Consider the following 25,192-nt stretch of genomic DNA (forward strand, 5'->3'; position numbering starts at 1 on the left):
AGATTTGTACCTGCGCTGAACTGGGTCTTCTGGGTGGCTATTGTGAAACAGCTGTACTTTCACTCTAGAAAGTCCCTTCATTATCATATTTATAAGATGTTAATGGGGGCTTTGACCTCACATAAGTTACTATGGGGCCGTGAGGAGTTTCATTGCACTTGCATGGCCTTGGGAAAGTCCCTTGACCACAAGATCACTGGTGATAAGGTGGGCCAGGAATGGTGAGGTTGCCTGCTCAGCATATGGGGGAAAGGGCTAAGCATGTAGGGGAAAAGGTTACCTACTCAGCATATAGGAAAAGGATAGGGCCTCATAGATCTGGGGGAAAGATAGGACTTTGCTGCAGTTCCTCCAATGGGACCCCTGTTCTCCTCCCCTTCTTAGAGGGTTCATACTACCTCATCCTATTATCCCCTCTAAATGTTCAAATTAATGTATCTCTAATATATGAAGCTTGGGGTGAGTGCAGCAGAGCTGACCTGAAGTGTCAGGCCTGGGCAGGGAGAGACACCTGTGCCTGCAGCAGCCACTTCTGGGTCACAGTCTTGCTCTCCATGCTGAGGTCAGTGGTAGAAGTTGGTTCTGTTTCCCTACCGGCAAGTCTAGCGGTGGAACCCTCTCTGACCTATTTACGCCAAAAGATTTTAGGTGCATGTACATATTGCCATCATGAAAAAGCATTAGTTCCAAATTAATTTTCTTTATGGAGAGCTTCTTTTCTTTATGACAATGAGCAAAATTTAAAATTATAAACTAGCAAAATCCAGCAGGGGGAGTTTATTATTACTTTATTTTTTACTGGAATAAACATTTTATCTCCTGCCTGGGCACCTTGATCTGTACCTTTATGTAGATAGGTGGCTGACTTTTACCATTTGATGACACAATGAAACAATTTATTTTTTCTTTTTGGTAGGGGGAAGGTGAATTATGAGATATACACTAATAAGTATAATATAAATTAAAAAGTGTAACAGGAGCTATGCATCTCCTCCTCACTGGTCCATCGCAGTGCTAGCTGCCATGCAGGGCATCCTCCATCCTCCTTTGATTAAGTGTTTTAGCAAGCCCTTCTAGGTCATCATCAGATAGCAGAGTGGATTTAAGTTCAGGATGGGTGTGTGTGGTGGGAGGAAAGAGAGACCTATGCTTATGTACAGTTTCCTATATTGAGGAACTAGAATAGCTGCTTTGGGAGCAGGAATGCAGGGTGGTTGCTTGTTTTTGCCCATAGCTTCTGAGCACAGATCATAAACCCAAATTTTGGGGAACAGGCTTTCCCAGCTCAAGAGATAGCAGCAATCAGGTAAATAAGAGATTTCTTCCAGAAGCACATGGCAAGAGTTGTGTATGCTTACTTAGCTGAAGTTTTAGAATTTGGGGATCAGACCATTTATTTTTCAGGAATGCTACAAATGCTTTTCTTTTATTGAATATCTATCTCTTTTTCATTGATAATTGGGCTTAGGTTTACAGGGTATGTCATTTGGATTTGCATTTTGAGCTCCTTTACTTTTAGGAATATACTATTACCTACCCTTCTTCAGTTTCTATGGGTGCAGAATAGTCATGTAATATTTAAATTTCTTTTCTTTTATATTTGAAGGTCTTTTCCCTGGCCACCTGAAAAATCTGTTTTTTTAGTTAATTGAGTTATTAAAGTTAACTACTATGTGTCTCAGAATTTGAAGAATAGGATAATTTTTTAGAGGTAATGTGTTGACTCTTTTGATTAATCCTTTTGTTTTCTGTGTTCAGAAGTTCTGAGTAGTTTTCCTGTATTATTTTCTAAATTATGGTATTCTGTTTTTCTTGTTTGCCACTTTTTTTTTTGAGATATATGATCCTTAAATACTCTTTGTGTATTTTGTCTTTCAGATCAATGACTTGTGCTCATAATAGAGATTATGAGTTCTTTTTTTTTTTTTTGGTTAGGCAATGGGATTTAGTGACTTGCCCAGGGTCACACAGCTAGTAAGTGTTATGTGTCTGAGGCCAGATTTGAACTCAGGTCCTCCTGAATCCAGGGCCAGTGCTCTATCAACTGTGCCACCTAACTGCCCTGAGATTATGAGTTCTGTTAGCATTATTTCCTTTTGTACCTCTTCTTCTAGATGGTCCTTTACTTCAGTGTACACTAAAATCCAATTCACTTGCAAGTCATGGCATCACTTTCCTGATGTCACAGTCTTCTTCAAGAACAAAGGACAAACAACAACTTGTATCCCAAATCTGTTTTTCTCTTTCACTCTCATTGTTGTTTAAGTTGTCCTATTCTGTTAAGCATTTTTTTTTCTGTGCAGGCTATATATTCTGACATATGTTCCCTTCTAACTTCTCTTAACCTTTTAATTTCTTTTTTGAACTATTCTGGAATATTTTGTTTTGTTCTGTGCTCTTTTAGTATTCTGCAGTATTCTGTGTTTCATCAAACATTGGCTCCATTTTCTTTTCTAGTATTATTTAAAGAACATTGTAATCTTTTTGATGTTTTAGTATTCATGCTTCCTTCTAATTTTAATATCCTCTCTGTTGATTTGTCTGCTTGTATTATAGGTTTTTTACTGAATTTTCTTTCTTGAGCTTTTGAGTGGTTTTAATTTTTTTCTTATATTATTTTCTCACTCAGTTTCTGATTCTTCCCCTCTTCACCAACCTCTGACTATGCTCCCAGTTTCTGGGAAGTCAACACTGATCTCAGTTGGATTCTAGTTCCTTTTTCCTTCAGGCCTAGCATAGCCATTTATTCTGGCCCTTTGCCCCAGTTCTTTCCATTTTTTATTTCTCTGAGTCTCCTTAATGATCATCTTCATTTTTTGTAGGGTTGGGGGAGGGTGAGGTGGTTTTTGCCCCCTTGGCTTTCCTAATCTATGAGCTGCCCCAGGTAGAAGGAAACTCATCTCTGTCTTTTCCTATTTCCTCCCCTCCACTTCACACAGCTAGGCAGAGTCAAAGTCTACTGCTTGTTGCAGTAGGATAGCAGAAGAAGCAGAGTTAGGTCGACAAGTCAATAAGCCTTTATTAAGAGCTTGCTACCTGCCAGGCACTGGGGTAAGTGCCAAGTATATAAATACAAGCAACTGCTCTCAAGGAGCTTCATTCTAATAGGGGAAGGCAACGCATAAGGCTATATAGGGGGCTGGAAGGAATGTACCTATTTTGGGGCAGGTTGGATAAAGAGTTCCAGAGAGTCAGTAGTGGAGCCCAAAGAGGAATGAAGGAGTGCATATGACTGGTCCAGGGAGGAGTGATCTTTCAGGGTAAGAAGGCTATAGGGTTATGATAGAAAAAGAAGTCTGGAAATTTAAGAGTGGCATCCAGAGAAGAATGAGGGAATGAACATGAGCGTGCCTGCAGACACTCTGTAGCAGAAGGGAAATGCAAAGCATAAGCCTTAAGTCAGTTTTTGCTGATACGGATTACTCACCCTGCAGTAGACTGAAAACTGGTGGTAGAGGGTTAATCAATGAATGTGATGTGGGTTAGCATTTTCCACTATTAATTCTGAAGGCTGTTACCTTGTTGGGCCTCTTGCTTTATTTCTTCCATGAATTCAGCCACGAATGTACTTCTGGCACATTTTTTTCCCTCCTGAGAGTGAGTAGGGATTGTAGAAAATGTCTAGTCCTCCATTTTGTTGTTCACATGACCCAGAAGTCCCTGAGATCAGACCTTTTGAAGAGAAGAGGATCTCTAGATGCAGCATGGCTCTTGGAGAAAGAAGAGTATTATCTAAATGTTTTGCACAGCATCTTGCTTGGAGAGCAGTAAATGAATTACTGAGACATTGCAGTTCCAGTGGGAAAGGGATTGTTAGCTTTAGTAGCTTTGTGTGTGTGTGTAAGACAAGTAACGGCACTGGAGTTTTTTAGACTCCAGCCTCTAACAGGTTCACTCTTGATCTGGGCAGCCAGAAGGACAAGAAGACAGCTTTGGAGGGGTTAAATAAGCTTACTTTATTCTAGCCTAGTCTTCTCAAAAGGGTTGCTGATAATGGGAGCACCAACTCTTACAGCCTTTCCACAATCACTCTTCTCATGTAGGCGGGCAGCTGGAATGTAGGAGCTACAAATCCTTATAGGTCCTCTAAGCCTCAATGGGGGCCAGTTGAGGCAAGCACACAGATTTCCCCCAACCCTGGATGGGGGCCAATCAAAGCTGGTACATGCATTCCTCTATGCATTACCCAAATCCCAAAACAGGTTCCCCATTCACTGACCAGTGCCCACTTGGTTTATAGGGCAACAAAGAAGGCAATTTGCAAACAATAGCCTCACAAGTTAACTTTAGCAATATCATCATTCAGTGCAAGTGTAGTAAATATTACTTATGTCATCCTTATATCTCATTTGAGAAGACTACTCATGAGCCTAGGAAATATTACCTAACACCTGGAAACTAGAGATTGTTATGGCCATAGACCCTGGGAACTAAACCCTAAGAAAGAATAACAAAATCCACCTTACACACACTAAAATCCAACTTACTTACAGTATGTATGTGTATATGCATGTGTGCATATATATGTGTGTGTATATATACATATATATGTGTATATATACATATGTTTTTTTTTCTAGGAGGATGCTAAATTGCAAGATGATATTTTAAGTTTTGGTGGGGGAAGGGTTACAATGTAGAACTCTGGGAGGAAAAAGGCTCACTGGAATGTCAAAGGGTTGCCCCAATAGTTACCCCCTGTTCAGTTCCCCTCTGGAGGGAGCTTATGGCTTATTTGAAGGCTTTTTGTGTGTGTTGGTAGGGATTTATTTGCATTTGTTTATGAACTCCTATGAGCGCTTTGTGTCTTCTGCATTTTCTGTGGGGTGAAATAAAGGTTCAAGGCATTGCTGCCTTAAGTACATATACAGAAGCTGGGGACTACTTTTATTTACATTTTCATAAACTTAGAAACCATCTATATGTTGAGCATGCCAGGAGAATCTCCTTCCACTTCAGATGGAAGCAACAAGTCAAAGAGAAAAAAAATGATCCTATTGGGGTCAGCCCCAGGATCATATCTTTATGCTTTAGTAAATGCTTTAGTAAAGATAGTATAATGCTTTAGTAAATGCTTTAGTATATCTTTATACTAAATAAAAGCATTTAGTATAGAACAGATATGATCTATATGAGCCCCAAATTCCTAGTCACCTGGTATTACCTTGGGATAACATACTTTTACTATCTACCTCCCAGCATTGACCTGATAAAACCACTGTATAAAGCACTAAATAAATAAGAGATGGTGTAATTATTATTATTCTGCTATCTCCCATCCCACACACCTCCTGTGCAAACTTCTCTTTATGCCTCTGTAGCTTTCCAAATATCTGACATATGGGAACCTGATTACAACAGTCATCTGCCTACTTCAAAGACATTAGTCTTTATCTCTGATCACTGGTCACCCTCTCAATAGTATGGTCCAAATATAGAATCTCCACAGTAAACTATTCTTCTCCTAAAGGGTAAACCCTTGTCCTCTATCTATATGTTTAATCTATATCTATATATGTTATGTACCCATATTATTTAACAGTTTTGAATGGTTGGATACCAAACACAAACTTTTGAAATAAAATTCACATTTTATTGAATGTCTTAGAAATATTTAAGAAGTTAATTTATGTAAAGAAAAAATTATGGAAATAAATATATATGCATATTTAATGGTAAATAGTTATGATAACAATAATAGTAACCAGCATTTATGTAGCACTTTAAGGTTTGCAAAGAGCTTTAAACATATTTTTCTCATTTTATTCTCACAACAACCCCATGAATTAGGTGCAAATATCATCATCTCCATTTTACAGACAAGGAAAATGAGGCAGAGAGAGGTTAAATGACTTGCCCAGGGTCATGCAGCTAGTTAAGTGTATGAGGCAGAATTTGACTTCCTAACTCTAGGTCCAATGCTCTTCCTTCTATGCCACCTAGCGACTTAGAATAACAGAATTTTAAAAGACTTCCAGATTCTACATTGCTTTCCCTCTCCTGCCTTGCACTAGTGGGTAAAGGATCCCCTGACCCTACCTTTCATGCAGCCCTTCTTCAACCACAGCAGCCCCAGGAATGCCTGCTTCAGGTTTTTGTTTTGCAGAATTAGGATAAATGAGTTCACAGAGGGAAAGAGAGGGGCAACCAACAATGTAATCATTAATACCACCTTGGCATCTGGCAGGAAAGCGCCTGCTGTCCCAATGAAGACAATGACAAAATAAAAGACAAAGAGTAAGAGGAAGGAAAACATTACAATGGTGGCTCTCTCATGGGCCTTAGTGCTCACATCTCTGGAAGTAGTGACATGGTGGTGCATCATCCTGGTGTGCCTCCTTAGGGAGAGGATGAGTAAGAGACAGGAGAACAGGGATATAAGGAAAGGTATCACTGTCCACAGGAGACCAAGAAGGTGGGAGATAAAAAATTCTCTTTCCTTCTTTCTGAAACTTTCAGTATAGTTTGTCGTGATCATCATTTTTCGGAGTCCAGAATACATATTGAATTTTTGGATCAGTAACAGTGTACTGAAGAAAAAGAAGAGCACACAGCCCAGCAGAATGCAGGCAACCACCTGGGAAATCCTCTTCTTAAGCCAGAGGAAGGCAGGATGGGAGAAAATGGCAATCTTCAGGCAGTAGAAGACACTGAGGCAGGTGAACAGCCAGATGCTTAAATAGTTACTAAGGGTCCAGCCAGTTTCACGAATTTCAATTAATGTTTCTCCACAATAGAAATCGGGATAGAGCACCAGAGTAGTGGCATCAAAAACAATCACACATTGCAGGAAGATCCTGGAGAAGGCCAGATTCATAATGATGAAGTCAGGTAAGGAAATCTTGCTCCTTTTGATCCAGTGGATGCAATTGATAAGCCCAAGAAAGCCATTCCCCCATGTCCCCAGAATGAACTGACTGAAGATCACGAACAAAAAAAAGATTTGGAATGAGTTCAGCATGTCTGCAGTTGGATCTCCCCACCTTGGTAATCTCTCTGTTATCTGCAGCCTTGCTACTGTTCTACAGCTTCTCTGATCTGAGGTAAGTAAGCACACACAGGCACCTGCTTTTCCACAGTGTCAGTAGTACCTTTTGCCCTTCTCTTACTTGCTTGTGCTGCTGCCTCTGTCCAGAGTGCTCAGAAATTCTTCAGGGTCAGTCTTGCAATTGCTTCTTCCAAACTGTTCTGCTATTGTTCTCTAGTTCAGACCTCAGGCTTGGAGTTTTCTCAATTACTTGGGTAATAAATGCCATTTAGTAGATGAAAGCCCAATAGCTCCTTGCTAAGATGCAAATAGTTACAGGATTTAGTATCACACAGAGAAGGGAGGAGTCAGAGTCAGAGAAAATGGATGGTTCTTTTCCACACAGATAATAAATTTTTATGTCTCATAAAGAGAATGGAATTAGTTCTTGATACACCAAAAGTACAGTCACTTGGAAAGGTGTCTGCAACTGGTGAAGGGTGAAGGGACTAGATAGAATAGTGATATTTTCAAGAGGGACTCTTCCCAAACCATAAAAACATATGCTTGTGTGTGTGTATCTATATCTATTTAACTATATATTCCTATATACTATCCTATAACTACATACACACACACACACGCACACACACACACACACACACATACATTTGTTTGTTTGTTATTAGATTTCAACACACCTCTCCAGTGGATTGTACTTTCTGGTATACCAAGGACTGATTCCACTGTCTTTGTGTGACATAGAAACTCATCTTTTGTATGGGATTGAATCCTCCATTCTCTGACATGTGTGTGTGTGTGTGTGTGTGTACTATATGTAACTGTGTTTCAGTATAGTTGGTTTTCTTTAACAGATTATTTAGGAGAGCCTGTCCAACCATTTCTCTTTTGCAGAAGCTTCTAAAAGGATGAAGACCCTGCTGATAGTGCACACAGAGACTCTGGGCATCTCAGCACTTGAAGGGCTTTTGTACTTAGGTCACTTGGAATCTTTGTCTTTGGCCTGAGCCTTATCAAAGAAAGCCTGTGGGCCAACCCCTTAGGTAGTGCTTTAACCTGTGCAAAGAATTTTGCAAATAAAGATTATATATAATTTAATGACTGAGTATAGTTCCAACTTGCTTTTCAGCATTCTCAGATCAATTCATAGCTCCACTAACAGTATATTAGCATGATTTTCCTCCCTCACTTCAGTCAGCAACTCTCATTTTTCTGTTTTTGGCTAAATTTGACAATCTGATGTGAGTAAAGTGAAACCTCAGAGTAGTTTTAAATTGAATTTCTCTTACTATTAGTGATTTAGAACACTTTTTTCCTATGATTGTTCATATCCTGTATTTTGCTCTGACTCTATCATGCCTCTAAAGCAGAGATATTTGAGGCATGGAGAATGGAGAAGAGATTGCTGAGCCTTGGCAGTCTTGGATCTTCTTGGCCCTTCCCTCAGATGGAATGGTGATGGTTCATCAGATCATGTCTATTCATGCCATCTGTGAGCCACACCTATATATTGAGACAACTTTTACTTCCCCCACCCCCACATATTTTACACTTCATGTATCTCCCCTTGACCTGTTTTTTATGTCATTTTAATAAATAGTAAATGCCTTACATTTTCTTCCATTTTTTTCAATCTTATAATTTTGTTTTATATTTCCTTTTATTTCAAAAGGTCATTGACTTCTATGTATTCCATTCTAATTTTTAGGAAGTCTTCTGCTTGGATATGGTATCTTTCCTTATGTTTGAGGGTATTTATTCTCCCTCCAATTTTTTTCAAGAACTCTTATTTCATTTATAATTTCATTTTAAAAAGTCTCATATTTCTTTTCTTCCATGCACCCCTTTAGTCCTTGTGGCCAAGATATTTTTTCTCTGTATCCATCCTTGTAATCATTATGTGGTTTCTCTCTTTTTCTAGGTGCATCTCTTGGGTATCTATTGACCTATGATTTTTTTTTCTTCTGTTGGCTCATATCTTCAGCATCAGTTCCTGATTTGGGTTTTTAACACTAGGGCTAGATTCTGAATCATCTTGTAATTTTAGATGGGATAGTCAAGTCCTTTTTGGTCCTGACCTTCATTACATGGGCTCCTGTCACTGATTCCACCTCCTTTGGTGTTTCTGAGCTCAGAGTGCTGGCAGATTTCAAGCTCCTGGTACTGTTTGTATTTAAAATGCTGTGTTCTTCAGAGCTCTCTGAAGTGTCTCAGGTTAGGTTGTTGTAGATATCTGGCCCCTCATGTCATGTTGTTCAAAATGCTGCCTGCTTCTTGACTCACATCCACAGTAAACATTGTCATAGAAGTTATATCATGGTAGGTAACTGATGCTCCTGTTTTCTAAGCACTCTAGGTTTACTGTATCTTGGTACTGCATTACAAATACTTTCTCACAGGAACCCTGGGAGGTATGTGCTATTATTATGCCATTTTAGTTGAGAAAACTGAGGCTGAAGGAGGTTCAATGACTTGCTCAGGGACACACCACTAGGAATTATCTGAAGGCCATATTAGAACTAAGATCTTCCTTACTCTCAGCCCAGTCTTCTATCAACCCACTCCTCCAACCAGCTGCCTCTAGGAAATACACACTCTGCAATATAATTTTTAAAAATATCTTTTTTTTGTTAAATATTTCCAAATTACATGTAAATTTTTAATATTAATTAAAAAACTTTTGAGCTCCAAATTTTCTTCCTCTTCCTTCCCCTCCTTGAGATGACAAGCAATTTGTTATTGATTATACATGTATAGTCATGCAAAACGTATTTCCATATTAACCATGTTGCAAAAGAAAACACAAGCAAAAAACTCAAAGAAAAATGAAGTAAAAGAAAAGTATGCAATGATCTGCATTCAGATTCCATCAGTTCTTTCTCTGGAGATGGATAGCAATTTTCATCATTGATCCTTTGGAATTAGCCTGGATCATTGTCTTGATCAGATTAGTTGATTCTTTCACAGTTCATTATTGTATTATATTGTTGTTACTATATACAGTGTTCTTCTGGTTCTGCTCCCTTCACTTTATATGAATTCATATCAATCTTCCCGGGTTTTTCAGAAGCTATCCTGCTTGTCATTTCTTATAGCACTATAACAGTATTCCATAACAGTGATACACCACAGCATGTTCAGCCATTCCCAAATTGGTGGGCATTCCCTTGATTTCCAGTTCTTTGCCACCACAAAAAGAGCTGCTATAGATATTTTTTGTCTTTTACCTTTTCCTTTGATCTCTCTGAGATCTCAGATCTAGTATTGATGTTGCTGAGTCAAAAAGCATATACGATTCTAAAGCCTTTTGAATATAGTTCCAAATTGTTCTCCAGAATGGTTGGACTACTTCACAACTCCATTAACAGTGCAATAGTGTCCCAATTTTTCCACATTCCCTCCAGAATTTGTCATTTTCATTTTTCTCTCCTTAGCCAGTTTGATAGGTGTGAGGTAGTATCTCAAGGTTGCTTTAATTTGCATTTCTCTAATCAGTAGTGCTTGAGAGCATTTTTTTCATGTGACTATCTATAGCTTTGATTTCTTCTTCTGAAAACTGCCTTATGCTCTGCAATATCTGCAGCTCAATTCACATATACCTGCACCTGTTCAATGTGCTAGTACCTGCTGGCATTGTAACTAGGACAACCCAGCAGAAGTGACAAATTGAGAGGACCAAGGGAAGTGCATTCTGAGTGGATGTGCTGCTAAGCCCATGTCTAATGGAGATTTGTTCAGTGGCGTCTAAAGGGAAGGGCAGACAGTTATTATTTCTCCTAAAGACTGATGGCAACTGGAACCTGTCAATATTTTATAAGCTATTTTCCTCAGGCAGAGATAAGGTAGAGATGGCTTGCTTTATCTGAATTGGTCTGTTGCAGCAATTTTCATGAAAGATAGGAATGTACCATTCTTTGGTGACAGGATGTTACAAGATGCTGAAGGCTCCCTGTGTTCCCATTTTCATTACTTACTTCCTAGATCTCTCTGCCCTCCTGTAAGTACCCTGGCAACAACATTCCTTTGAAATCACTTCCTTAAGTAATTTATACGAACTTATCAGAAACTGTTCATGATTATAAAGTCAAAGTTGGAGTCCAGATGCTTACTAGGTCCTAATTAGTTCTCTACTTATGATGTGTAAATTGAGGACGGAATGAAGACTGTTTTCCCCTCCTCTACAAAAAGCAAAGACCACTAAATGGAAAGGGAAGGGGAAGGGGACGGGGAAATGGAAAGGGAAAGAGAAAGGGGAATGAGAAAGAAATAAACATCTGTGTAGTGCCTACACACATATACATTTACATACATACATATATATGTTTATATGTATTTATATGTAATTTTCCACCCTAAATCCATCACCTCTCTGTAATGGATATCATACATTCAATGATCTTTCTCTTTCCTACAATGTGTTCCTTGTCTTCTTCATGATGTAACAGTAGTGTTCTTCTTGGCCCTTTTCTTTCTCTATATGCTCTCCTCTGTCAATTTTACTCACTCACAACTCTGAGTGTTATCTCTATGTCCTCAACTCACAAATCTATAACTCTAGGCTTGGCTTTTCTTCTGAGCTTCAGATGTGCATTTCTGTTTCCTACAGGACATCGTTATTTGTCTCTTTGGCAAATCATCTTGACATGAAGAATGCCAAGGCTTCTTCTGTTGGAATTACAATGAATTACAGAATCCATGCAGAACCTCTTTTTCTACCCTTACCTTTCCCCTTAAATCTGCTTCTCCTTACAACCTTATTATTTCTGGCTGTGTCATTACCCCGGTTTCCTATGTTCATGATCTTAGCTTTATCTTTGACTCTTCTCTTAATTTCATCTTTCATGTAAAGCCATTAAGTTTCACTTCTTCATTTTTCTCACCTCTTTTGCCCTCCTTTCTCTACCTATTGCTGTCATTCTAATACAGTTCTCAATACTACCTGTTTAGATCCTTGAAATAACTTCTTAACAAGCATTTCTGCCACTACTCTCTCCACTTTTTAGTCTTTCATACCACTGACAGAAAAATTTTTCTTTTTCTGGGAGTGGGGTAAGGCAAACAGCTGTGTCCAAGATCACACAGCTAGTAAATGTCAAATGTCTGAGGCTGAATTTGAACTCAGGTCCTCCTGACTCCAAGACTGGAGCTCTATCCACTGTGCCACCTAGATGCCCCCCAAATTTTTCTTATATATCAATCTGATCACATCATTCCTAGTCTTAAAAGTCTATAGTGGCACTCTATTGTCTCATGAATAAAGTCTAGACTTCTTTGGCTTGCATCCAAGGCCTTCCACATTCTATTTTACCTTTCCTCATTTATCTCATCTTATTACCCTCAAGACATAGTATGATCAAGCCATAGTGGTCAGCTTTCGTTTGAAATCACTTCCTTAAGCAATTTATATGAACTTATCAGAAACTGTTCATGATTATAAAGTCAAAGTTGGAGTCCAGATGCTTACTAGGTCCTAATTAGTTCTCTAGGTGTGCCATGGATCCTTCTTTATTTGCTCCTTTGCTCATGGTGCTCATTATGCCTGGAATGCCTCTCCTCCTCTTCACTTGTTGAGTTCCTACCTATCCTTTCATATACAATAAAAATGCCACTTCCACCATGAAATTTTCTGTGATTTTTCTTAATTGGCAAACTCCCCCCAACCTTCTCTCACCTCATAACTTTGTTTTGAAGCCCTCAGATAGGTACACATATTTATTGTTCGATGTTGTATATTACAGTTATCTGTGTTTTTTCTTCTCCCCCTACTAGCCTCTAAGCTCCATAAGAGCACGGACTGAGTCTTAATCTAAACTTTGTATTCCCCCTAGTATTTAGCACAGTGTTCTGCACATAGTACATTCTGTATTGATGTTTGATGGAAGAATGAATACAGAACAAATGAATACAGTCATTGGATGGAGGATGGAAGTGATAAATTCATCAAACTTTATTAAGTGCATACTCTATGCCAGTTACTGTGTTAGGTGGAGGAATGGGTAAGATTGAAGAGCTGAAGATGACTCCCACGTACTAAACCTGAGTAACTGGGAAAACAGTGGTGCCCTTGGCAGAAAAAGGAAGAGGAATTGTTTTAGGGAGGAAGATAATGAGTTCAATTTTGTATACACTGAGTTTGAGATGCTTATGGAACAGCCAATGAAAGACTCAAGAAGCATTTGGAGATGCAGGTTTGAAGTAAAGGGGAAATGAGACTGGGTATGTAGGTTTGGGAGCTATCTGTGGAGAGAGATGATAATTGAATCCAAAGGAGCTGATGTATCACTAAGAGAGAGAATACCAAGAGAAGAAGAGGGATCAAGATAGCAATCTTAGACATCATTTAATCCAATGCTTCATTTTATAGATGAGGGAACCGACACATTGAGAGAGAAGTGAATTTTAGATGGATTCCATAATTCACTGATATCCCAACACAAGAGGCCTAGAAACTGAAGAGCTGTGGCACCCAATTGAGTATGATGGCTTGGTCCCAAAGTGACACACGCATTCTCTAGTCTGAGAAAGATGGAAATCGATGCACACCTCTCCTTTGCTTATATTCTTCTTATCTGTGTCAAAAGGACACATTCTTTATGCCAAACATTACATGTGTGAGTTAAGGCCACTTTAATTTTCAATGATTTATTGTCTCTATGAGTTCATCTCCATTTGTTCTTCAGTACCAGAGGTGGGGAAATGCACCTTTATATTTTAAGGATGCTCAGAACCAGAAAACCCATCACATTTCAATGGAAAGCTACCTTTCTGATCCCTAGCTACTACTTGGAGTATTTCTTTTTCTATGACTTTTTATTCTGGCAGAGAATAACTGTTAGTTGCTTTGTTAAACAATTGGAATGCAAAGATCTGTCTCTCCTCTCTATCTGCTACAAGGATTCTTAACCTGAGTTTTGTGAATTTAAAAAAATATGTTGACAACTGTATTTTAATATGATTGGCTTCCTTTGTAAACCTATATATTTTATTTCATGCATTTAAAAATTAATTCTCAGAAGGAGTTTTTAGGCTTCACTAGATTGCCAAAGGGGTCAGAGACCCCAGAAAAAAGGTTAAGAGTCTTTGTTCTACTGCCACATTAAATATCTGGCAAACTGGTCAGCATCTTTTCCTACTCACCTTCTTGAATCTTTTGCCTTTTGCCCAAAGAGATTAATTAACTAAGGAACTTTTGGAATTAGCATGAAGGAGTCTCCAGAATGATCTCAGGATTTTTTTAGCTCTTTTTTTCTCCCCCTACTTGGCAGCTTCAATGTCTCTAGGAATCCTGAGTAAGAATGAATGATTTTTCACTTAGATAACATCAACTTTCAAATCAAGAACACATGTAAAAATGCAATTCAAATTATGTTTAGAATACTTAATATGACATAAGCCTTTTAAAAAATGACTAGGTCTAAATACCTTACCAAATAGACAGCATTTTTGCTAAATGTATTGAATGCCAATAGACAAGACTTTAGTTAGAATCATGGAATTTTAAAGGTGGAAGGAGCACTTGAAATTATGTGGTTCAAACCCCTGATTTTACAGATGAATAAAAAGAGGCATAGAAAAATTATATGACTTGTCATATATCCCTAGTTAATTGGGCCCACTCTCTGCAGCAGCTGGAATAAAGACTCTCTGATTTTCAGGAGTTTAAAATGAGAAAGAGACTCAATCAACTTCTACCCATTTCAATTCCTTCTTTTGGTGACAAATACCTCTTCAGATATTGATTATGTGGTCACCCAGCCTCCCCATTAAAGAAGGGAAAAAGAAAACCATACACAAGAGTTATGTGTCCCAAAGAGATTTATTAAAGGATATTCTATTGTATTCTGGATATGAGAGTGGGATGCTGCCAATCTGTGCCCAAAGTGGGATGATGGTGTGACAATTCCCTTATTGTGGTGGTGATGCAGCAGTTCCAAAGATGACTTCTCAGCTTTCCTTTTTGTATGGAATAAGTCCCATCTCTGACATGTTAGAAATGCTTCTTCTTCTGTAGGGTTCCAGGATGCTATGGGGGAGCAAGGTATTATCTGCTACCTTTTCTTCCAAATCTAAGTTTTGAGATCTTTGATTTCAGAAATTGGTTCAGGGGATAAAAGTATGAGATTGGAATGTTTCATGATTTGCTCAAAATTAGCTAAAAAGGAGGACACAGACCATCTTCTCCATATGTCAGGTACTGTGAGACCATTTGGGGCCAGATGAACATTTATCTATGAAGTTATTGGGGGTAAAGGGGAAAAACCTCAGAAGATTTTAGGAGTGAAAACAAAAAGAAATCCAGAAACAATGAACACTTATAAAATGCTAGCCGATTTTAGATATGAACACAAATCTTCCCAGGGAGTTCAGTCTCTAAAATTGCTGGGTAAGCACCAAGATCAGTAAAATGAACTTTGGTCTTTCTCTCAGAGTGAGTATCAAAAGTCTTAAGGAAGTTTTTATGGGTTTTCCCCTTTGGGATTCTGCATATGAACACTAATTCAGATTCTGTAGGGGATGGAGAATAACTTTCCAATACACAAAGATCCTAATGAGAAAAAAACAACTTTAAATATTAATTTATGTTTGACTATATATATCCTATAGCATGATATTTATGTAGCTACTCTAGGTTTCAGATATTCTGTGAATCGTCAATTTGTTCAAAACCATCGTTCATTATACAGGACTAATTATATATAGCCAATAAGCAGCAAAATCTGAGTGCTTTGGTGCTATATTTTGGTGAGTGTTAAGCTTCAGTGTTCCTAAATGCATGCAAAAAAAAAGTTTTATTAAAAAGCAAGAGATTTTAGAGAAATATCTATAAATACTATAGTGACAACAAATTCCACAAAGTCCTGCAATGCATATTAAAATCTTAGTGTGATGATTCTTTTTTATATTGGAATCTTCGATGAGACAACCTGCTATCCCTGCTTTCTCAACTGACACCATTGCTGGGCTGTTTTCAGCTGTGAACTCCTTTGCATAGCTTGGCTATCAGGAGTGGCTCTGTTTTGTTTCTAGTTGGTGAATCTTCATGTCCTTTCTGAGCTATCAGGGGATTTATTGCTTTGCCTGGGTACCTATGGTGCTACTGGGAAAGCAGAAGGATATGTTCTTTGTCTAGGGGTGGCAGCTTTCACTGACTCTAGTTTAGGGATAATAGAATTTTAGAACCAGTAGATGCCACTTGTCCTAAGCCAGATCAGGGATTTCTTTTTGTTAAATTTTATCTTTTGCATGCTTACAGACTCAACTATCAGAATTCATCTTCTCTCTAGTGATCCATTTTTGCACCTAAATGCAATGGGGAAGAAGAAGGGAGAGTTGGGTGTTGGAAAAAATAATTTATATCTTTCCTCCTATTGTTGAGAATCCCTCTTGTAAGAGACTACACTGTTCTCCTCCCATCCAAGTATTGACAAAGGACTAAGCATACTATTATGGCTCCTTTTATTTTCCTTAAGCACTTGAGTTGAGTTAGGAAAATCACCAAAAGCTGTCAATAATCTCTATTAATTACTAATCTCATCTCCAGCGGGTGCTATGACTTTATCAATTCATAAAGCATAACAGCACTGTGCCTTATCTACAGTACAATTAAAGTGGGTGACTGAGGTCAGAGCTCAGTGAGGTACAGAAGAAAGAGTCTTCGTAGTTCATAGCTCCATAGTCATAGGACTGAGGTCCAATACTTCCTTTAATGCTTAATACCTATGTGATCTTGAACAACTCCTTGGCTCCCATGTTCTTTTTTTGTTAAATGAGGGTATTGAACTAGCTGACCTTTAAAGTACCTTTGAGCTGGAGCTCTATCAACCCTCTCTCAGCCAAAGCAGAAGTAGACTTATGACTTTCATGTTGAAGTTTGTAAATAGTCTCAGTATGGCCAAATTAAAATAGTTTTCATTTAAATATGATTTTATTCATATGTGACTAAAGACAATGGGCAAAGAATTAGAATCTTTGCTAATGTCAAGGACTTCTTCCAGAGAATGGAAATTTGTGTTTTCACGGATGCTGAGGTCCATACAGAGTCAGTGGTAAGTTTGGGCTTCTCCACGGTTAGATTCACTGGAGTGGGAGGGAAGAAATAACAGGAAATGGATTGAACTGGTGTCTCTGTCTTAAGAAGTTACAATAATTGGATTTCAAAACTGCAAGTGACTATAGGTATTATCTTATCCAAGACAATCTTTTTTGTCAATAATGGAATGAAAGCCAAGAGGTGTAAAATAAGTTGTCCGAGGTCACAAAGATAAACAGAACCAGAAATCCAAGTCTTCTGCATCAAATTCCAGGGTTCTTTTCATTATGTCATACTGCCTTCTTAATTTTTGTCAAGCAGAAAGTGTTATGGGAAGGGAAGAGACAGACGAGGAAAATGATGAAATAACCCAGTCCTGAAACAGATTGAAGGACAGTGAAGCTCTTTTCTCAAGACTTGAGTGAAAGTTCCTAAGGCCTAACATATCAGCCTCCACTTTTTGACCTGGAACATCCCAAGGAATGCCTGCTTTAGCTTCTGGTTCTCTAGGATTAGAACAAAGGTTTGAATACAGGGATAAGCAGAGAGAATCAGTGTCCCAGTTATCCTTGCCAGCTTGGGGTTTGGAAAGAAATGACTAGACATAACAAGAAAGAGGACAAGGATGTATCCAATGAAGAGGAAGAGAGAAGAAAGGATGACTTTGATGGCTTTCACATGGGCCCTGGTGCTCAGGTCCCTCATGCCAGTGGCATGATGCTGCATCTGCTGGATATGTCTCTTCAGGGAGAGGATGAGTAGGACAGAGGAGACCAGGGTCATGATGAAGGGAATGACTGACCAGCCGGCACCAATCATATGTATGACACGATACTCAATTTTCTTTCTTTTGAAATCTTCAGTACAGTTTTCTGAGAGTTTCATTTGACTGAGGTCAGAATAAACATTGAATTTCAGGATTAGTGCCATTGTGCTGAAGAAGGAGTAGAGCCCAGAACCCAGAAGAATCCAGACAACCACACGGGAAACCCTCCACTTGAGCCAATGGAAGACAGAGTGGGAGAAATTGGCAATCTTTAGGCAGTATAGGACACTGAGGCAGGTCAACAGGCAGATGCTTAAGTTATTGGTAAATGCCCATAAAATATCAATAATTTGCATCAGTATGCCTAAGTCCCGTAAATAGGGATAGAACATGGCTAAAACAGCGTCAAACATTAGTATTCCCTGAAGGACTATCCTGGAGAGGGTCAGGTTCAGGATGATGAAGTCAGACAAAGAAATTTTCCTGCTCTTGACCCAAGTGAGACACAGCAGCAGCCCAATGAAGCCATTTACCCAAGTCCCCAGAAAGAATTCACTGAACATCACAAAGAAAGCCACCTTTTGGCTTAAACTCAGTATGTCCGCAGAAGGGCAGTGATCCATGACTCTGGTTCTCCTTGCAGCTCTTCCAACTCCTTGCTGTTCTATATCTTCTCTGACTGGGGGCAGGAAGACAGAAATACCTGCTGCTCTACCCTAGGGGTGTTTTTCTCTTCTTAGCCTTGGGGGTTGCTTCCATCACTGGCCTGAAATGGCCCAGAAATCCTTGTGACCAGCCCTACAGCCAGTATCTTGATTTTTCTCAAGAAAGTCTACTGGTGTTTCTGGAGTCCAGACCCCAGATTCAATTGGTCAGGGAAAAGACTGAGTAGCTCTTTACTGAGATGCAAATTGGTGCAGTATCACATAGAGAAGGGAGGGGTCAGAGTCACCAGGAAGAAGGTGTTTAGTATTTGAAAGCTGAAAGGTCACAGCTCCACACGGAAGTTAGGGTTTCATGCTACCTAACCAGAGGGAGAAGCAGCTTGGCTAAGGGATAGAGTGCTGCACTGGGAATTAGGAAGAGCTGAATTCAAATCCTATTTCAGATGTTCAATATCCAGATGACAAGTGCAAGTTATTCAACCCCTTTGAGTCTCAGGATTATAATTACACCTACTCTATAAGGGTTGTAGTAAGGATCAAATGAGATGATGTGTGTATGAATGAATGCAAAAGCACTTTGCATGTGAATGCTGGGGATACACGTAGAAAGAAAATACAGTCTTATTCTCAAGGAGATTATATTTCAATAGGGAGAAATAAAACACATAGATTTTAGCTGCAAGTCAGATGGAATGAAAAGCCCAGTGATCCTTAGGGTTGCAAGCACGGCAGTTTATAATACATCTTTAGTGTCATTTCCATGAATAAAACCTTATCTGTTTCCGATATTGAACCATTTTGATGGTGTCAAGGATACTGATTTTGAGAACTACAGTAACAAAAAGCTTTGCAAACTTTAGAACCCTACATAAAATACTATTATTTCCTTACAGCCTTTCAGAGATGAGGTGTCACTGTTTCAAGGTGTGGAAGAATCACAGTGAAGAGAGAACGCAGAATCATTAAGAGGAGTGAGTTCTGATGTACATAGCAACAGCAATATTGTGATATGATCGACTGGGAATGACTCAGCTATTCTTAGCAATATAATGATCCAAGACAATTTCAAAGGATTCAATGAAAAATGCTATCCACCTCCTGAGAAAGAACTAATGGAGTCTGAATGCAGATCAAAGCATACTATTTTTCACTTTGTTTTTCTCATGTTTTATCTATTTATCTATCTGGTCTGTGTTTTCTTTCATAACATGATTAACACAGAAATATTTTGCATGATTGCACATAATTAACTTGGCAGCTAGGAGGTTCAATGGATAAAGCTCCAGGTCTGGAGTTAGGAAAACTCATCTTCCTGAGTTCAAATCTGGTCTCAGACACTTACTAGCTATGTGACCCTGGGCAAGTCACTTAACCCTGTTTTGCCTCAGTTTCCTCATCTGTAAAATGAGCTTGAGGGAAAAAAATAGCAAACCACTCCAGTATCTTTGCCAAGAAAACCCCAGATAATGTCACAAAGAGTCAGACATAATTGAAACGACTGAGCAACAACACATGTATAACCTAGATCAAACTGCTAACCCTCTCAGGGAAAGGGGAGGGGAAGGAGGGAGAGGATTTGAACTCAAAATTTTAAAGAATGAATGCTTTAAATTGTTTTTACATGTAATCGGGAAAAAATAAAATATTTTAAATAAAAAAAGAGGAAAAAGAAGAGTGAGTTCTCATTTTACAATAAAAAAATGTGCTTTTGTGTCAGACACAGAGGGAGGTAGAGTTAGTTTTCTACAGGTTATTGTTGTTGTTCAGTCATTCAATTGTGTCAAACTCTTTGTGGTGCCATGGACCATACTGTCCATGGAGTTTTCTTGGCAAAGGTGCTGGAGTGGTTTGTCATTTCCTTTTCCAGTGGAGAAGTATTCCACAGAGAGATAGGTAAATATCATAAAGAGAAGAGAGGAGACAGTGTCATACACAGAGTAGAAGGGTAAATGTCACATGAAGTGGAGTACCGATGAGATACCAATATAGTGGGATGAATATTGGTTAGTCTCTAATTTTGACTTATAATGTGACACACAATTTAACACAAAATTTAAAGGAATGTAAACATCTAGGTACAGGAGCTTCCACATTATACTTTGATTGTTATCAATCAAAGGGCAATGTGGTAAAAAGAATAGAGAGCTCAGACCCAGGAAGACCTGGGTTCAAATGTTACATTTGACACATCCAGGTTGTGTGACCCCTAACCTCTAAGTTCTCTAAATTGCTCTCTTTAAATTTCAGAGAAGATACTGACCTGCATAGGCAGAGTGCTATTCCTTGTTCAGGAGTTTCCTATACCAATGAAATCACAGGTCCAAGTTCTTAGCCCTATTATTTTTGTTGTTCATATTAGAGATTATCAGAATTGGAAGGTTCTTCAGTGGTTATCAGGTTAAATCAATATTTGAACAGGACAATATCTATAATATCCTTGACAAGTATTACCTAATTTTCACTAGAAGACTTCTAGTGATGAAGAATTTATTATCTTACAAGGCAGCCCATTCCACTCTTGGACAGAGTAACAGTCAGCAAGATTTCTCTCATATCAAAATGAAAAATGTCTCCCTATATCTTCCACCCATTCCTCCTATTTTTGGTCCTTTGGGGCCAAGGACAACAAGTTCAATCCACTTTCCTCATGAAAGGAGCAGCCCAATGCTATAGAATCACAGAATGTCAGAGTTGGAAAGTCTCTCAGATGTCAGTTAGTCCAAACCATACCTAATCAAGGCTCTTTTCTGCTGGTTGTTGTTTGTCCTTCATTCTTGAAGGGGACCATGACATCAGGGAGGTGATGCCATGACGTGCAAGTGAAGTGGATTTAAGTGAGGGAAGGCTGATATCATCAAGTGATGGCTAGCCACTATCCACTTGAAATCCTCATTCAGCTCGTTTTGAACTTTAGTGTTCCTGAAACTCTTCCTGCAGTACTATGCTTCTACTTTTGTATTCTTTCTTTGTAACTTTCCCTTACTTCCCATTTTCTATACATGCCTTTTAAAAATTTCAGTTGGATAATGTATTGGTCTCTTTAGACAATACCTCCTCTCTCACCTCATCAGAATCATTTCTATTTATGTCTTCAGTGCAAGCTCATTTCTTGAGACCTTCTTACTCCTCTTGGGTTGACTTACCCTGTACTATTTTAGTCCATGAAAGTTTTTCTCTGAACTCTGAAATTTTATTTCCCCAAATCTAGGATGTGTGTGTCCAACTACAACCAGCTTTCCTTCCATATCTATAGAGTACTGACACTCTGGGGTACTTAGGACCATAAAAGCAAATGATCTAGTACTTCAAGGGACCTTAGAGACCACCAAGTCTAATTCTTACATTTTTCTTTTCTTTTCTTTTTTGGCTAGGCAATGGGGGTAAGTGACTTGCCCAGGGTCACACAGCTAGGAAGTGCTATGTGTCTGAGCCCACATTTGAACTTGGGTCCTTCTGAATCCAGGGTCGGTGCTCTATCTACAGTGCCACCTAACTGCCCCTTATAATTCTTACATTTTTTGAATGAGGTTGCTAAAGTCCATAGAAGAGAAATGACTTTCTCAAGGTCATACAGGTAATAAGTGTGACTTTCTGGAAAAACTAGGATTGATTCCCAAGTCTTCAACTCTAAAACCAAATTAATTTTTTAAAAAAAGGATAAAAGCATTTCTTGTTATTCACAATAAACAAAATATATCCAAGTAGATAATGATACTACGTACCTCTTATCTACATACTACATACTACTACCTCTTATCTCTACTTTTTTCCTCATCCTTCTCCCTCCAGGTACTTAGAACAGTTCTATTTTTTTTCATTGCTTCATTACTCCTGAGAGTTATAAGGTCTCCATCTTGTATGCATATTTCTCCAATTAGACTTGCAATTGATTGAGGATGTCATCTGTTTTCATTATTGTAGTTACATTCCTAGACATTAACATCTTTATCTAATCTAATTTAGCTAGTAACTCTTCAGACTTGTCATTTGCCTCTAGTAGACCTATGTCCACCTGTCTCTTCTCTGACATGACCACTGACATGCTGCCTCCCCAACATCTCACTCCCTATGACTACTTAGTCTTTTCTCTACCTGACTGCATCTCCAGCTTTAGTTTTAAAGAAAGATTGGCTGCTGCTCTTCTTTCTCACATTTGGCATTTGTATTATACCTGCACTCAAGTTCCACTCATCAATAAGCTCTGACTTTTAAAATTGAGTAGTTACTGATATTAGTTAACTGGTTTTAAAAAAATGTTTTTAAAGTCCAAGCTAAATTAGAATATCCCAGAACCTACACTAAAATCCTATTTATCTTACATCATCATAGAGGCAGTTGATGTAGTGTTTTTGAAGGTCGTGCTATTTGAGCAATCTTTGCTAGGTCCGACCAAACTGGAAAGGCTTTGAATATAGGTTTCAGTTGTCTTTTACTTAAGAACCAGAATCAGTAAGTTTAGAGAAGCTGTTCATCAGAGCTAGATCTGTCAATCAAGTGATGATCTTTACTTTGGTCACATCAAGCTCTTGAAGGCATCTACCAATGTGCAGAAGTGTTGTACTACCCTGTCAGGTGAGTCCCATAGGGGTGAAATCATGGATTTTTGAAGTATTGAAGGCCATGATTATAGAACACAACCTCTTAAACACTTGAAACATTATAGTGAGATTTAAAATCTAACTTACAGTGAGTTATAACAAGATTTTAAACCTGACCTAAAGAGAATTGTCCATATTTAGATATAGGGGAGTGGTTAGGGAGATAGTTTGCCATAGTGGATGGTACATGGTCTTTTTGAATCATGGAAATCATTGTATTGATTGTACTACTTAGAGTTTTTGAAGGTATTTCTCTTTATGATGTAAAAGCTATTGTATAAATTGTTCTCTGGTTCTGCTCATTTAATTCTTCCCGTTAAAATTTATAAGCATAAAAGCCATAACTGATAAATGATCCAAGGATATTAATAGGCAGTTCTCAAGTGAAGAAATCCAGATTATCTACATATATATGAAAAAATGCTCCAAATCACTGCTAGAAAAATACAAATTAAAGCAATTCTGAGATTTTTGTCTCACACCTATCAGATTGCCAAAGATACTAAAAAAGAAAAATGAAAAATATTGGGGCTGTGGGAAAACAGGTACATTGATGCATTATTGGTGGACCTGTGAATAGGTACAAGTACTCTATAAATCAATTTGGAATTATATAAAAAATTTATTGAACAATGCATGCCCTTTGACTCAGCTCTACCACTGCTAGTCCTATACCCAAAAGAGATCAAAGAAATAAGAAAAAGTCCCATATATATGAAAATATTTATTGTAGTTCTTTTTGTGGTAGCAAAAAAAAAAAAACCAAAACTGGAAACTAAAGGGTTGTCCATCAATTGAGAAATGGCTAAATATGTGACAGAATATTGTTATGCTCAAAGAAATGAGAAAATAGATGATTTCAGAGGCATGGAAAAACTTAAGTGAACTGACACAAATATTATTCTCCTTGGCAGATAAAACAGAAGCAAAATAAAAATTAAGATGCATTGCCTTTCTCTGTTATCAGTTATCTTTATCCCATCCATGCTAAGCAGTCCAAAAGACCATCCTTTCTTTGGTTCTCTCCCCTACACCTCCCCTCCCCTGCTGGCCCTTCTCCCAATGTATCCAAAAGTTCTTTTTTGTCATCCTTGGCTCATTTTGCAAGCCTCAGCTAATTCTGAGCTTTGGCACTCCTGACACTATTTTTACAGGATTGTATCTATAAGATTTTTATTCATCTTCTGCTTTTGCTTCCATTTTCTGTACATTTCTTTTAAAAATCTAGGTTGGTCAGCGACCTTCCTTTGCAACTATGTAAGTCTCTTCAGGTAAGTCTCATTTTTCCTTCTCATTGGAATTGTTTCTTTTTGTGTCTTTAGAATCTAGCTACACTGCCTTCATTTTCATTCCCCTCCTCCTCCCTGCAACTTTCTCTAAATAGTTCCTTGAGTTCTTGTTCTGTCCTGCTTCTCTACTATAGCTACATTGATTGGTCAATATACTCTCTGTCTCTGCCTCTGTGTCTCTCCCTTTCCCTCTTCTCTCAGAATACTTGAGCATAATTGCCTAAAATGGTCCCAAGGGAGGCCTCTATTTTCTCGTGAAAACCAAGTAGATTTTGTCAACCCTTATCTGTGCTAGAACTTCAGCTTACTAGATGATAACTTTGACCTGGACTAATAATGCCAGTTCAAGGTATCTTCACCGATAGTTGCAAAACATTGATGGATTCTTTACCCACAGAGGATCTTAGGACTCTAGACTGCTCTATTCTTGGGTGGAGGTGCCCTTAGTGGGGGGAAGGGGTTGAATAAGTTTTGCCCATGTAAGAAAACTGGAGTTGTTTTTTTATTTTGGTTCAGGGAAAACACTTTCTTGACCAAGAGAGGCACAACTTGTTTTGCAATCGATATTCTCCATCCTCTGAAGTGAGGTGAGTATGAGTTAACTTCAACTTTAACATAAACTCAGTTTCTCCCCCTCAACCCTAGGGAAGGGGAAGCCAAATATAGGGTGGGAGACCAGAGGGGTAGTCTATAAGAAATGATATATCAACATCAGCTCTGGCGCTCCTCCTTCTGAACCTCTTTGTTCCTGGTGGCATGCCGGATTGCTTCTGGTTTGTTATAATTATGCTTCCCTAAGGAAAACAGGAAGAAGAAGAAACAGTAATGTAGTTCTTGGAAGATTGGCATACCAGAG

At 38.5% G+C, this 25,192-nt stretch overlaps 2 protein-coding genes across 2 annotated transcripts; both read right to left on the minus strand.

Moving 5' to 3' along the window:
- Positions 1-487: 487 nt before the first annotated feature.
- On the minus strand, positions 488-7,020 carry LOC114028111 (taste receptor type 2 member 3-like). The gene is made up of 3 exons (XM_027842308.1): positions 6,040-7,020; positions 4,014-4,051; positions 488-625 (listed from the first exon to the last, which is right to left on the minus strand). The coding sequence occupies exons 1-3, from the start codon at positions 6,959-6,961 to the stop codon at positions 488-490; spliced, it is 1,098 nt and encodes a 365-aa protein (XP_027698109.1). The 5' UTR covers positions 6,962-7,020.
- Positions 7,021-17,456: 10,436 nt separating this feature from the next.
- On the minus strand, positions 17,457-18,407 carry LOC114028112 (taste receptor type 2 member 3-like). Its single transcript, XM_027842309.1, has one exon. The coding sequence runs from the start codon at positions 18,405-18,407 to the stop codon at positions 17,457-17,459; it is 951 nt and encodes a 316-aa protein (XP_027698110.1).
- Between the last annotated feature and the right edge of the window lie 6,785 nt (positions 18,408-25,192).

Source organism: Vombatus ursinus, unplaced genomic scaffold, assembly GCF_900497805.2.
Source record: "Vombatus ursinus unplaced genomic scaffold, bare-nosed wombat genome assembly UNPS02014870.1, whole genome shotgun sequence".
In the NCBI taxonomy this organism is placed as follows: Eukaryota; Metazoa; Chordata; class Mammalia; order Diprotodontia; family Vombatidae; genus Vombatus; species Vombatus ursinus.